At 41.2% G+C, this 14,746-nt stretch overlaps 1 protein-coding gene across 1 annotated transcript in view; it reads right to left on the bottom strand.

Annotated features, from left to right (window-relative positions):
- Positions 1-14,746, bottom strand: part of dnah7 (dynein, axonemal, heavy chain 7) — a 71,143-nt gene continuing 56,397 nt past the window's right edge. The window contains exons 55-66 of the mRNA XM_058623008.1: positions 13,911-14,003; positions 13,605-13,781; positions 13,243-13,404; positions 12,941-13,141; positions 12,603-12,764; positions 11,560-11,745; positions 10,120-10,257; positions 7,069-7,299; positions 5,709-5,861; positions 3,547-3,724; positions 2,748-2,851; positions 1-513 (exon numbers count right to left, since the gene is read on the bottom strand). Coding sequence (XP_058478991.1) covers positions 307-513; positions 2,748-2,851; positions 3,547-3,724; positions 5,709-5,861; positions 7,069-7,299; positions 10,120-10,257; positions 11,560-11,745; positions 12,603-12,764; positions 12,941-13,141; positions 13,243-13,404; positions 13,605-13,781; positions 13,911-14,003 — 1,992 coding nt within the window. The 3' untranslated portion in view covers positions 1-306. The remainder of the gene's footprint in view (positions 514-2,747; positions 2,852-3,546; positions 3,725-5,708; positions 5,862-7,068; positions 7,300-10,119; positions 10,258-11,559; positions 11,746-12,602; positions 12,765-12,940; positions 13,142-13,242; positions 13,405-13,604; positions 13,782-13,910; positions 14,004-14,746) is intronic.

Genomic DNA, 14,746 nt, shown 5'->3' with positions numbered 1-14,746 from the left:
TACTTTGATGCAGCATATTTTATTATTGTTAAAAAAATAAACTGAGTGAAGCTCAAAGCCTGAGAATGAGCCATTTGTTTATGAATTGTATTGTACCATGACGGTCACATGGATAGGTGATTTCTGTTAAGATACAGTGTCACAGACAATAATCCCGATTCCAAGTATTGTGACAACAGTTCAGAATTGTTTTGTGTAGATTTCTTCTGCACTGCTTACAATGAATTTCCACATGAGAAAGTGTCAGTTGTATTAAATAGAAAGCCCCCGTTACTGACCGCTATCCGCCTATTAGTGACCTTTGCTCTAAGAGCTGAGCTGGCAGAGCAGAGCCACGCCTCGTCTGACCCAGTGCTCAGCAGCCTCGCTGGTGTTGAGCGTCATGGCGACGACATAGTTGGTGGAGTGGCCCGTGGTGGACAGCGTGCCGCGCCGCTCGCTGGTCTTGTAGACGGGCACCACGTAACACATGGTCTGGGGGATTTCCTGACGCTTCATGGGCTTCAACCACATCTGACACATGAGGGAAAGAAAGGTGTAAGAGAGAGGTCATCATCAGCAGGGTCAAAGGATGCGGCACGGTCAACCACACTTTCATAAATAGCGCGTAGAAGAATGAAATCTCACCTTTAACTCTTCACATGCATCAAGAAACATAACATAGCTTTATTATTAGTAATATTAAAGGTCCTAATGTCATGGCCAGTTACTCACTGTGTTCACACCTAACGCAAAGCAAATGTTTCCTATGATGAGATTACAGACAAAGTCAGTACACACACACACACACTGGTACTAGACTGTATGTAGTGTTGACACAAATCACATGAATCCAGCCATACAAATCCCATGTCACTCGCTTGAGTGAAAACATTTCAGCTTGAGCAAACAATGTCATGAAAGCCAGAGATTCTCCAGTGTCCCGATGTTGTATCAGAAATGGACATGACTGTTGCTGTACATCAGAGGTCTCAAACTCACTTAATGTCAAGTTATAAAGAGTTATTTCTTTGTTTTGTTTTTTTATTAACAGATTAATTTTGCATCATAAATGTTCATATGGAGATCATTCCATATCAAAACCAACTTATTTTATTTTGAAATATCAAATATCATCATATATATTATTCAAATGACTTTTTCTTTGAGTTTGAGACCCCTGCTGTAGATGCCGCACCCCCCCCCCCCCCCCCCCCATTGATGTTTATTATTTATTTGATAGTATGTTAAACATCACGATTGACATACTCAAAGCACTAAGGAGACTAAATGGCGTCATCGGCACAATATGGCAGCACACATATAAGCAATGTTTTCACAGACACCCAAACCTGACCCAGCGGAAAGGAACCGCAGTAAAAATGTAAACTTTGGCTGACAAACTACTGAAATAAAAGCTCCCCTTTGGTGAATTAAAACGTCTTGGTTATGTAAAGGGATAAATTGGGCCACACTTTACTTTTGAGTTCTGAGTCTTTTGTCAGAGTCTCTTTTGCTTCCATAACAGACGCCTTTGTGAAGATTTGCATTTCACAACCAGCTATTGCTGCCTTTGTTGTGTTTTCTTTCTTTTTTTTACCCCCCTAACAAATAATAAACAGTTTTAATTAACTCCTGGTCTTGTCAAAAAACTGTTTATGTTAATAACTTGCTCTGAAATGTTTGAATATTAAAAAAAAAAAAACATCAGGCGTCTGCATTATTCATGATCACTTGAATGCGTAGTGAAGAAACAGAGGAAACAGAGAACCAAACAGAAAACCGGATCAGTCCTCGCTCCTCGCCACCGGCGCTCGGCTTCCATCACACTGTCAGTGTGCTTTGATAAACCATATTATACGGTGTTAATGAATGTGAGAATGAGGAAGGAGCGAGGCTTTCTCCAGGCACAATGAGAAGAATCCCTGTATTGAGTTCAGAAGACAGGGAGCCGTTAACATCCTCCAGAGTGGAGCTGCACATATAGTTGCTGTTCACTTCTCTCCTCAGAGACTCACAGTCTACTGATAATTAGAAAAAATAATGAATAGCCAGATTGTAGGAGTTTACAAGCTGACTAATGCAGAAATGACAGAAGTTGGCTTTTTTTTTTGGACACCTAGAGGGATTCACGGACGCAGAATCAATAATCCTCTTCCCCACAAACATCACATTTATGTATCGCGTTATGCAACAAACTGTTTTTGTTTTCTCTTCTGACCGGTTGCCTGCAGTGTTTTTCACTAATAATTACCAAGTTATCTCACACTAAGGCTTAATAGCTGCCCACGCCGAGGTGTAAACGCCTAACAACAAATAAAACCCACACACATTTCTTGCTGCTGCCCCTTCTTCTTCTTCTTCTTCTTCTTTTTAGCTGAAAACACTTTATCTGTGTTGGACCCGCACCTGCTCCAGCAATTATCACCAGAGCAAGACACAGCACAGTATAAAAATATAGACTTTTTGATGGCTCTCTAATTGCAGAAATGAGCTGCACATTATTCACATTTCCATGTGTGAACACAAAAGACTTGAAGGTGTCGTCGGTCTCTGTAAAAGCAAGCAATTATACACTTGATTAAGAGTCAGAAAGTACTAACTAAAATTATAAAACTAAGATCAAGTTCAGTTTTAAGCAGTCTGACGTGTGGAAGAAGTAAAATGTTTCAAATGATAAAATAAACAGACAAGGGAATAAATAAAGCTCAGTTCAGTCAAACAGCCAGGCTGTTTCTGATGATCTGTGTACTTGCAGAGCTCCTCACCACAGGCATCGGATCATGCAAGACCTTTGGGTAGGACTCGGCAAGAAGTTTGGTCTTCCTGTCCCAGCGGGCACCGTCGAGGAAGAGTCCACGGACGTAGACGCCTGATGCAAAACATTTGGAGGTAGAAGAGAGGCGGTGAGTGTTATTAATAAAGTCATTCACTGCCTTCACAGATGTAATAAAACTCTACCACATACACGGACACCGGCTCGTCTCTGCAAACACTGACCTTTGTACGTTAATATGGCAGGAATCAAGGGGTGAGATTTGGAGATAACTGACTCATCACACAACACCCAAATGCACAAACACACTTTCAGACTGATAGTTTGGCAGCACGGGCTGTGTTAGTGTGATGAGGCCCCAGCTGGGCTCTGATTTGAGGGTGAGACTTTGACTGAGGAACTCGCAGCAGAGCGGGGGGCACAGTGAGGGGCTGATTCAGATCTGCACGCAGACGAGCGGCAGGGAGGCTTCACTCTAACTTTACGCTCACTTTCTACTTTTGTCTGTCTAATTTTATGCCCTGTGTCAGTTTTCATCTGCTTCTTCTTTTCCACCCACTGATTATTTGTCTTTTCTTTTTTTTTTGAACGTTCTACTTTGAAATTTCTTCAAATTTTCATTTCCCTTTGACTCCCGTTCCTCTCGAAGTCCTTGCTATTTTTTTCATTAAGCTCGGGGATGTTTGAATATTTCTAATATTAACTTTGAATAGCTGTTCTAATCCTACTACCATCCTCCCACCCCCGGCTCATCCCTCTCTCCTCTCCGTCTCCCCGCAGCAGTATTTTACCGTCCTTTGGGGGCTGTTTGTATTGTCTGTCATCCAGCACTTCGAAGTCAAAGCCAAGCAGGTCAATAGGGACGGCATGTTTCCTAGCATAGTTCTGCTGGCTGGCTGTGAGGAATGCCTGGGTGAAGAAGAATCCCGATATCCAGAATACAGCAGGCATACCCTGATCATACCAGTCCTTGACACACAGGAGAGAAGAGAGTGACATTTTCCGACCACAATAAGACAGAATAATATAGTGGACACACTCGACAAAAGAAAAACAAGACTTGTATGAAGAGTACAAAGCATATTCGTCAGCTGAAGAAAGTGTGTGGGTCAGGGCAACATGAGCACTTTGATCTCTGAAAAGTAACTGAAAACACATCTGACCTGAGGTGACTGCAGTATTGAGTGTCCACAAAGAATCAAACACCATGTTCAGACCTGGCATTAACATCCATCCTGAGTGATCTCATCACATGCAGACAGCGAACATTCATTTCTCAACGCACACCCAATGCATCATGCATGTGTCCTCGGATCACAAAAACCACATCAGGAGGTGGTTTGGTGATGCTTTGGGCCATGTTTCTGAGCGGGCATGATCGCGATCCATTTACAGCTGATGCCCTCTGACCCACTGCCCACTCATACATTGAATTCTTTAAAGCCAACACCATGATAATAACATTGATCTTCACATGTTTTTTTTTTTGTTTTTTTTCCTGGTTCATGGTTTACATCTTATTTCATGTTACAGCAGCGTGAATAGTGCTTTAATTCACTCAGGCTGAAAACAGACACATAATGGACAGTTGAGGCCCTTTTCTACTATGGATACTATATATACACATATATATATAGACTATATTCACACATGACATACACAAACAAGTGACTAGTGACTTGTAAAGCAGTTGTTTTCAGTGTAACTGAATCATTAGAATCAGTTAATTTAAACTATGTTCAGTACTTCCTCCATGACCGGAGCACAGCCTCGGCTAGCTGGCAAGCCGGTGGAAACACGCCATTAGACTCTTTAAAAACATAATTTTTGTTCATGAACAAAAATGACAGTTTTTCAACAGTTGACACAATGAGTAAGCACATCAAAATTATTTTTGAAGCTACAAAAAAGGTGCAGTGTGTTTAACTTTAAAAATGTTTAAAACATTTGCTCAACAGAGAAGGTATTCTGCTCAGAAACTGCATTGTTTTTGGGAGCTTAAGATTTTCCTGTTAATCCTGTTCACCCAGTGGCAGGGTGAGGGTGGAATCTCTCTCCCTCTCGTTCTCTCTCACACAGACACACACAAAGCATTCTTTAGATTTGGCTTAGTCATTATTAACAGGGGGAAAAAAACCCGTCTGCAGTGGAAACAGACAAGGAGAAACATGGGAACTGACAGTTCAGTGAAGCAGTTCACTCACATGATAGACTGTGTGTCTGCCTGTGCCTTCTGTACCGGCATCTACATAACTCCTACGATTATGAGCGATCTTGTGTAACTGAAGCGTGACACAGCTTAAGGCAAGGTGACAGTCGACTCAAACAGTAACTGTATGTACTGAACTTTTTCATGTGATCCCAGCTACTTACTTCTGGTGCCAAATAGGCCATGTTTTTTTTCTTTTTTTCTTTTTCTTAAAACCCACAAGTGAATGCTGATAGTTTTTGTGAAAAAAATATTTTCACTGATTTTAGAGATGCAACTGGAAATGTTCTTGAAATACTTTACAGGGGCTGTATGTGAGAACACAAGTATCAGACTTTTTTTTAGAACTATTCAAGCCAGAACCCTGGTGCAATTTCAGGAACACATCCAAGTGGGTCCGTGTGAGAACACAGAGGCTCCGCCATGACTGCTTCAGAAATGCTCCTGCTGTGTTGAATGTGTCTGACCCAGACAATCTACTGCTGCATGACTCATGTGGACAATTGGGTCCCGACAGTTACTGGAGTCCATGTCTGAAAGCAGCGAGACGTGCCTTTGAAAAGTAGAGACCTTTCTATTTTAAAACTATATAAATTCTCTTCTCTTGTTTCCTTCTGTCTTTCCCTTTGTCTCATTTCATTTGTGCCTAAATTGCCTTAGCCACATAAAATCCCTTTTATGTAATGAAAATGAAAAACCCAACACACTTTTTGTAATACTGCAACCTCCCGATTATTTCAGTACCTGCAGAAATGTGAGTCGCTCTAGGAAGTCATTGACGTAGCTTCCCAGCGGTTTGAGGCTGGGGTAAGACTTCTTTAACCACAGGCTCGGGACGCGACCCTTGAGGATGCTGCTGACCACTTCCTCCAAGTCTGCAGACATCACGACGAGACCCTGGAGCACAAACACACGTATGCAAAAACATTTTTCTGCATGTTGTGTGTGCATAATTAAAGTGTCCAGTGTGGTCTTCAAGTTTCAATGTGCTGTGTGTTAACATTCTCGTCTGACCTGTGGCTTCAACGAGGCCATTTTTGTCCAGAGAACGGTCCATATTTTTTTTCAGACCATTCTCTGTGAACCCCAGAGATGGGTGTGCATTAAAATCCCAGTCTATCAGCACTTTCTGAAATGCTCAGACCAGCCAATCTGTCACTAACAACTGTGCCACATTCAAAGTCACTTTAATAACCTTTACTATTCCAATGCTCAGCTCAACTTCGGCAGGCCGACTTGCGATTGACTGATTAAGCATTTCAATGGGTGTACCTAATAAAGTGACCAGTGTACTGTGCATATGTACAGCCTCGCAGATGGTTTGGTTAGATAATAACTTAGCTGAAATCAAGGTACAGTATCTTGCAGGGTTTTGTTGCTGCAGGAGAAAACCGCTTCTGAAGTTAAGGTCAAACACATCAGCTCATGATTTGAAGATTTAAACGTTGGCTTCATCCCATTCATCGTCTCTCACACACACACACACACACACACAGTCAACATTTCTATAAATTATCCAATACCTGTACCTTACCTAAAGACATTGCCCCTAAGAGAGAAAATCAGTAACACACTGAGGGAAGTTATGTTGCTGTATAATCGATAATTATCACTCCTTTCCCCAGTGGTTCCTTGCTGTAGCTATTAGAGGGGAAAAAAATGTGGTGTTGAATGTTTAGAGTATTTGATTTCTGAAAACACATTACCAGAGTTTCTTCCTCTAATTGTTCAGCAGAGGTGAGCCTCCACTGATGAAATACTGCTTTCACTGCCCAGAAATACAAAATCAATAATGATTCATCATTTGGTCTGATTGTTTATCTAAAACAAACAAATTTAGTCTAATTACAGCGGACTGGGCCATATATCATGCTAAAATTATAGCAAATAATGAGGATCAGTGAGAGTAGGACCAGGATCGACTTTAAGGACACAACCTCTAGCTCTTATTTCTCATGTGTAAGGTGCAAACTGTATAAGCAACCTTTTAAACATCCATTTAATAATAATATCTGAATTCAAATATACTTCCTTTGAATTAATTATGTGTATAATATAATGTAACCTGTTTCCCTTCCTCCCACAGATCCACGTATGATTGTACCTTAATGGCCTTCTGAATGTTGACGCAGGATTCTCGGATGGTGCATAGCAGGTTGTTGAAGCGGCCCATTTCTTGCACCATCACAGTGTTCATGCTCTGATTGTAGCTGGTGGGAAAGCGCCTCATGACTGCCTCCAAGTCAAAGTCTCCAGGCAGCTTGCTCAGGATGTCAGCTGCCACATCAAACACCATGTCATCTGAGGATTTGGCGTCTCCGCTTGAGGAGCAGGACTGATCAGAGACACAGAGGGACAGAGGACGGATGAGAAGGAGATGCGGGGAGTGGTGGCAAAGATCGCATTGACAGTTCCTCCGTTTTTCTTTTTCCTTTTCTTTTTTGGAGAGGGGGGATTATCTTGTGCAATCTTTGATTTGTCAAATTGGGAATTTAGGATTCTGTTGCATTTCATGTGAAGCACTTTTCACTTCTAACACGACATTGCCTTATTTTGCATTATCTCTGTGCCATATTGCTTAAGATAAATGCTGTTATGATGACACAAGGATACCACTCAGTTTTACCTCCCTATACTTAACTCAGGGTTATTTCTCAGGGTTTCCTTCAGACACTACTGTCACGCCGTTTACAGAGGGATTCTAGCTTTCGAGGTTTAATCTGAGGATCATTTTAGGCCCTCCGCATTAAACCTAACACCTTCCACACACAGCCTCATGAGACAGAAGGCCTAATGGCATTTTCCCCCAATTTCCTCCAATGTTCCACTCAGTAATTTGATGCAGAATTATTAACAATTTTATTAATCATTCACACTCATATTCACTCACTCTCGTCTGTGACTCCTTCCTCTCGGTATAACTTGCACCATTTACCTACTTGATCCTCCGACGGTAGCCAGCGTTAATGGATAATCATTGGCTAATAGCACACTGGGTTACAGTAGGAGAATGACAAATAGCTGCTTCATCCCATTTGAAGGCGTCTTCATGTTTATCGGTCATTGAGACGGATGAGACCGCATTAGATGCAAATAAAGTTCACACATGACTGAAGCCATTATTAATCTTGTTGAATGGAGGTTATATGAATAAATGTCAGACTCCATTGGGCTTTAATTTTAACTTGAAGTCTCAAAGTGGCAATGCCCGTGGAAATAATTTGCCATTTGTTTGTAGCAAGCTGTTCTGTAGCTGTCAAAATATACTCTCGCTGTATCCAAGGAGCTGAAAAAGGCACATACAGAAACACACATTGGGGTGTTCTGCGTTGAATCCCTGCCCTTGTTTAAAATAAGTTCAAATCCCACAGGAAGTGAAACAATTGAAACTTTTGAAAATGTTTAGATGAGAAGAGAGGCTGTGCGCTGTTTTTTTAAATAATTTTTAAATCAAAAAATGGATACAAATCTCTTTTTTCTGCTTTTGTGGAAGAAGCTGCACTTCTGACATGTTCAAGCAGGCCTTGATGATGTGAAATGTCTTAGATTTGCAGCAAACATTGAGTGCAATGAGGAAGCTGAAGGATGAAAATCCTCAACAAGCCAACACAGACTAACTCTGTAGAGCTGAGATGTAATGAGGTGAGATCACAGATCCTACACAGTCACTGTGTGTCACATTGTGTTTTTGCAGTGCGACTTTGTGCTCTATGAGAAGTCTCTGTAACAATTGAAATATCTCTCTATATTTTCTATTTAAATAATTCAGCACATTGTCCTTTTGTGGAGTATGGAACATTGATGAGTCTGCTACTAATTAGGACATTTTTTTTAAGTATGTAAAAGTATTTTATTGGATGTACTGCATTCTCTTTTCATGTCTCTATCCATGCCATGTAATTGCTGTGAGACCGTGCTGCGCGTCGTCTTCAAATTGAAAATCTACCGACTAAGTAGTGACATTTCTATCGAAGCATCTGTGATGTTGGCACTGGTTTTGGTGTGGCACCAGAGCCGCTGGCTTTGTTTTCACTGGTACCCATGCCAGGCCACATGCTTGATATTTTATCATCCAGTTGCATGGTGACAAACCTCCCTTGGCCATTCATTCGTATAGTGTATCAATTCATTTAAGATCACATTGACTCCTATTGTTTTAGTGCTATTGTGCGGGAGTGTATTCAGCGTTATGACTTGAAATATCCTCTGGCTTCTTTCACTTGACACATTCTAGCAGGAGAAGTACTGGTGTTAGAAGACAAGTTTTCAGCAGCCTGTTTTTATGCTAATTATGGCTTTGGGCATAAAACCTAGAATGGAAACACAACATTTTAAAGAAATGTTCAAGTAAAGTTGATGTATTGATAATAGGTCAACATGCAAGAATGACGTTTAGAAATCACGTGACTGAAACCTAACTCCAGGCTCCGCATTTCACTGCAATGGAAAATATGGAGGAAACAGTGGACAAGAATGTAGACTGATGAGGAAACTCCACAACGTTCCCTTGACTTTGTGGAGGACGCACATACACATTCAAATATTTGAATGGTTTTGAGTTACATTGTCTTATGTGATTTAATTAGTTTAATTAAAGGTTCATTGGCAACCTTTAGGATGATGAAAAGAGCCATTATTGTCCCCTCTCTACCCACAGCAAAACCCATTTGACCCATAAAATGAAAGATTTTCATACAGATAAACTATATAGACTATATATATATATAAAAGAATGATGGTTTGTTGCATTTATGAAATTTAAGAACTACAAAAAGAAAACTGAAAAATAGTCCTTCCATTGTTTGTGGCAAATTAATGAAATTAAAAGTAATGTACTTTGGTATAAATAAGCAATATTTGCTTCTTTGTGTACACATTACTTCATTTAAGTGTCGGGAATGGCTTCCCATATTTCAAACACAAGTTTGTTGAGTTGTTTTTAACATCGCATTTGACATAGACATTGGATGTGACACACAAATATGAAAACACTTTTATAGCATTGATCTCGAAAAAATAGGTAAAAAATGAACAGCCGCAGGTTGCAGACCCCTGGGCTAGACCAAGTCAAAAAATACATCAGTCAGCATCACGATTAAATTTGCTGACCTCTTTTGATGTTGTGCTGCGGTATCGTATCTTTAGGTGACTTTACCTGTGTGAGTAAGATACTGTCAAACAGTAGCTGTGTCTCAGCCTGATCCTTGGTGATATCTGCATTGGCGTTCAGGCCAAAAATCTCTGGTGCTTGGTTCAGTGGCAACGACTTGGTGTATTCTATGTAGCTGTGGTGCTGCAGCAGAAAGGAGAGAGGAGTGAAGTGAGAGGACAACATCAGGGAACATCTCCAATAATAACAGAGAAAAACAAGTTGGCTCCTTAGACTGCTGACATTTATGATAATGACTATGTAAATGTGACTTTATGAATAAAAGATGCGGTTGCGTGCGGGAAGGTGGGGGTGGGGGGTGGCGGGCGAGTGGTGGAGAACAAAATGCCAAATAGAGGAGCGCACCATGGAATTGCACTTGTGTTAACAATATATCAACCTTCACTGATCGTGGTTGCCTGCTGTGCCTTGTTACACACATTTTATCTCCTAATGACTTTCTAAATGCAACTCAACAATATTGCTAAGCAACTGTGTGTCCTGTGATTTGCTCAGTTTAAATCCAACACATTAAACTTCGGTTGTTTGAAGGCAATGATATGCCCGGATTCATGTAAATGATGTGTCTGTGGTCAAGGAGGTGTTTCTGTCTGCTGGTGTAACTAAAGTAAAGCAACATTTTGGAATATATATATATATATATATACATATATATATAAAAAAAAAGACCTAACATGAGTGTAGTACATCACAAAAAGGCCAAACTCCCATGAATGTGGCCTAAAAATAGTGTTATGAAAGCAAAGCACAGCACAGCCATTGCACATCTCTATAAAACATGAATGTTTGAGTAGAATAAATACAAGATAAGGGTAAGGAGGCTGGGAGTCCATTTTCATCTTGTTGACAAAGGGTCGTATTTTCTGATTAGGTTCTCCTCGGACGTACACACAACAAAAGAAAAAGAAGCCCTTTACCACACACTTTACATTTACCAGCAGTAATCTTCAACTTTATGTGAATGGAGTGAGTGACACATCACTTCTGAGAGGGGATTTGCATCTAAAACAGATTTTGCCCAACTGCGAAATACTATGTAAAGATTCCCAAGTAATAACATGGCATAACCTTAGACTTTTAAAAAATCCTGTGGGTATTTATGTAGTGCAGTCAAATCTAAGCTAAAGCTGTGACAGACCCGGCACAAAGAGGGGGCTTCATTTGAATGTTAATAAAATTTAATATTCAAAACAAACAAACAAAAAAACTAAAATGACTTAATTACCCCAAGACAGACGGACATTAATTCACTACTTAAATGACTTTCTTACTAAAACTGCAAACTTTACTTAGTTGTGAATAAAGGTTTCGGCTCTAGGCCTGAGCTGTGATCTATAAAGAACTCTACTTGATGCCAACGCTGGTGTTTGCTCTTATTTTTTGCTTTTTCTTTGGCAAATGAATTTCAGTTTTTCTTTTTCTTACATCTCCTTCAGCTGGTGCATAGTACAGCCCACTGGGATCAAACTTATACTCGGGCTCTTCAATGATCCTTGAAGTGTAGAACATGGACAGAATTGTGCGCAGTGTCCGTCTGTCCCAGTCGTCTGTCACACGCCCTCCATAGTTGCACTCACCGGTCATGTAGCGAAGGGCATCAAATGGCACTTCCTGGAGGAAACAAGAAATAAGGCTTTTCCACGGAAACCAAATAATGTGCATGCATTAGGGTTAACAAATGATGTGTTTCCTGTAAACTGGTTTTGCAATGGAAACGGATGTAATTGCAGATGGGAGAGAGTGGGTTATTGGTCACTGTGGCATGAGTGTCACTTAGATACAGATGAAAATGTCACTGTTTTGAAAAAAATATCCTCAGTAGTTAATCAACAACACTTATTTGCAGCTACAGCAGAGGATCTGAGAGGAGACGAGGATTGGAGTGCTATCTGTCAGAAAAATGTCAAGAGGGCTTTTGAATGTAGCAGAGGCATCCTCTTGTAAAAACTTGAACTTTTATTATCTGCTTAAGATGTGAAGCTTAGCATAAGTGCAGTGATGACGACTGTCTATGCACTTATTCATTTACAGTCATTCTCTCGATCTTTTCACTTCTCTTTTTAGGCGACTGTGGATGTTCTCAGTAATCTCACCAGATCTTTTCATAATCTCAATCACCTTATCATATCACTGATGTTGCATTTTTCCAAATCCGTTCTCTTCTCTTTCGCAGCTGGCTATCATTTTAGTGATTTGTTTCAACCCTCCTCCACCTGATTATCCCCTTTCTCAATATCCAGCAGATTCCACTTATCATCATTCAGATCCTCGGGATTCTCTTCATCCCATCTCTACCACCGCCAGTGTCAGAACCCGCCGATACACCTGATGAGGCTTTTGCAATAATTTATACTTTACCAGTCTTTGTTAGTCATGTTGATGGAACTTTCTCCTCTTGTCAATAAAACCAGTTGATTGTAATTTAGATTTGCTTGTATTTCTAAGAACTTACTTTAAGACGAGCCTACCTGGGACTGTTCCAGGAACATGTGCAGCTGCTGCACAGAAATCCGGAGGTCAGTCTCATTGAACTCATAAGGAATGTTCCACCCTAAAGGTCCAAACTTCCTTCTCTCCTGGGTCAGGGCGTGGAAGAAACACAGGCCATACAGGAGCTTCTTGAAAACAACCTGAGAGGTGGATATGCACAAACGTAGGGCGCAGTCACAGATAAATAGTGATGATTATTATGTATAAGCACAGGCGGAACGAACGCACTTTGAAATGCACTGCGGGAGATGTAACAGATACAAAGGAGGAAAGGACACCCATTGATAAAGGAAACAAGCCACAGGCACACACTGACCGGTTTGCTGGAGCTCTCAAAAAATCCTGGGTCAGAGATGGGATCCATCAAGAAGGAGCGTGTGACGTTTGAGCGAAGGCCCTTGGGAGCCTCATTGGTCATCTTCACCCCGTTCTGAAGCACCGCCACAGGGAAGGTGGGGGAAGGGTAACTGGTCAGCCACAGCCTGAAGTCTGGGTGGGTGGTTTCTGGGTTCAGTGCCTGCTCGCAACCATGAAGACCAAGTTGATAAATTAATATACAAGGAGGAAAGTGACAGCACTTCCCCCACCTGTGTACAGGAAGCATGTGTGTGTTCTGACCTCACAGACTCTCTCCAGTGTCGACATCCAGGAAGTGGCCAGGTGGCAGTTCTGTAGAACCACCCATGTGCCTTCTTTTATGCCACTCTCAATCATTTTCATAGCAATAGGACCCTGGCCTTGGCCCAGAGAGAGGGAGGTCAGCTTGTTACCACTGAAGCCCTGAGAGAGGTGAACATTATCAAACACTTACTCACTGTAGGCAGCTGCTTCTCGGCCTGTGAGTCAGAATAACCTGCAGTGCTTTTAAAACCAGTGTGAGAGCCATGCAGTCAAATCTGGAGGATTCAATTTCTATTTCATGACCAGTTTTTACAAATAGCGGGCTTCAAAGCTGTTGAATTTCCCAGTTGCCTCCGTACCTTTTCATCTCCAAACTTGAGCAACGCAGCCATGGGGTCTGAGCCGGGGGAGAGGATGAAGATGAGGGACGCACAGCAGTGGCTATCAGCGAATGCCTTACTCAGGTTAAAGGGAGGTGCTTCAATGAAGGGACGACCCAAAGAGTCAGAAACAAACTCCTGTACCATGGGAATAACCTGGAGGGCAAATTATCATTGTTAATTAAAGATGAGTTGAGTGCATGTGTGAAAAGATGACTTTAATTCTCAATAGTGGAGATGTCGTGTCCAAAGGCGGTTGATTTTAATTATCCTTGATGAACTGACCTTGTCTGGTCTGAGACAACGAATCACCAGCATCCTCTGGAACTTGCTCAGCTTCTCCTGCCACTCATCAGGGAAGGGAGTCAGATGGGGATTCTGCAAAAATGCACAAATAGCACAAACTGTTGATAGAAGAATGAGTACTATGTACACAGTATGTCATTTCTGCTGCTAGGGGTCTCTGAATCAAAACAACAACAAAATACCTAGTTCGAGGATGATGAGAAGCAGCAGGGGATCATGGGAATTGTTGTCTTTTCTCCTTTGGTGTTTAAGCTTTATAGCGAGGGTATTGAATATACTGTACGTCATCATGTAAAGCTGTTTTTATTCATCAGTAAAACAGGAAATGTCCTGATCACATTGTATTTATGAAACCTGTAGCTTAATGTCTTTTTGCTGGGACAGGCTTTGGCGTTGGACTGTACTGTGTCAAGCTGTTGTAAGATTGAGCTATTTAATTAAGCAGAAAGAGGGATAATCTGTAATGTGATTTGGGAGGAGTATAATCCAAGGAGATGCATTAATATTGTATGAAAAAGGACAGACTCAGGAGAAGGGAAAGTAGAAGAAAACAAAGCGGCTACACAAGAAAGCATTCGGGACTCGGTCTGAGCAGTATGTTTGATTCATTTTTGGAAGTGAACCAGAAGAAAATGGCTGTGGGAAGTTTTGGTATCATTTTTCCAGGTCTGTTTTTCCAGAGATTTGTGGCTGTGTGTGTTGGCAGGTGCCTTGAGATGCATACACCTATTTAGGATCTCCTGGGGAATCTGTGTGTGTACAGCGGTGTGTTAATATGTGTGCGTCGCAGTGCATGTGTGCTTGATTGAACAGCT

The sequence above is a fragment of the Solea solea genome, chromosome 2 (genome assembly GCF_958295425.1).
Source record: "Solea solea chromosome 2, fSolSol10.1, whole genome shotgun sequence".
Lineage (NCBI taxonomy): Eukaryota > Metazoa > Chordata > Actinopteri > Pleuronectiformes > Soleidae > Solea > Solea solea.
This window is presented reverse-complemented; position numbering and strand designations above follow the sequence as displayed.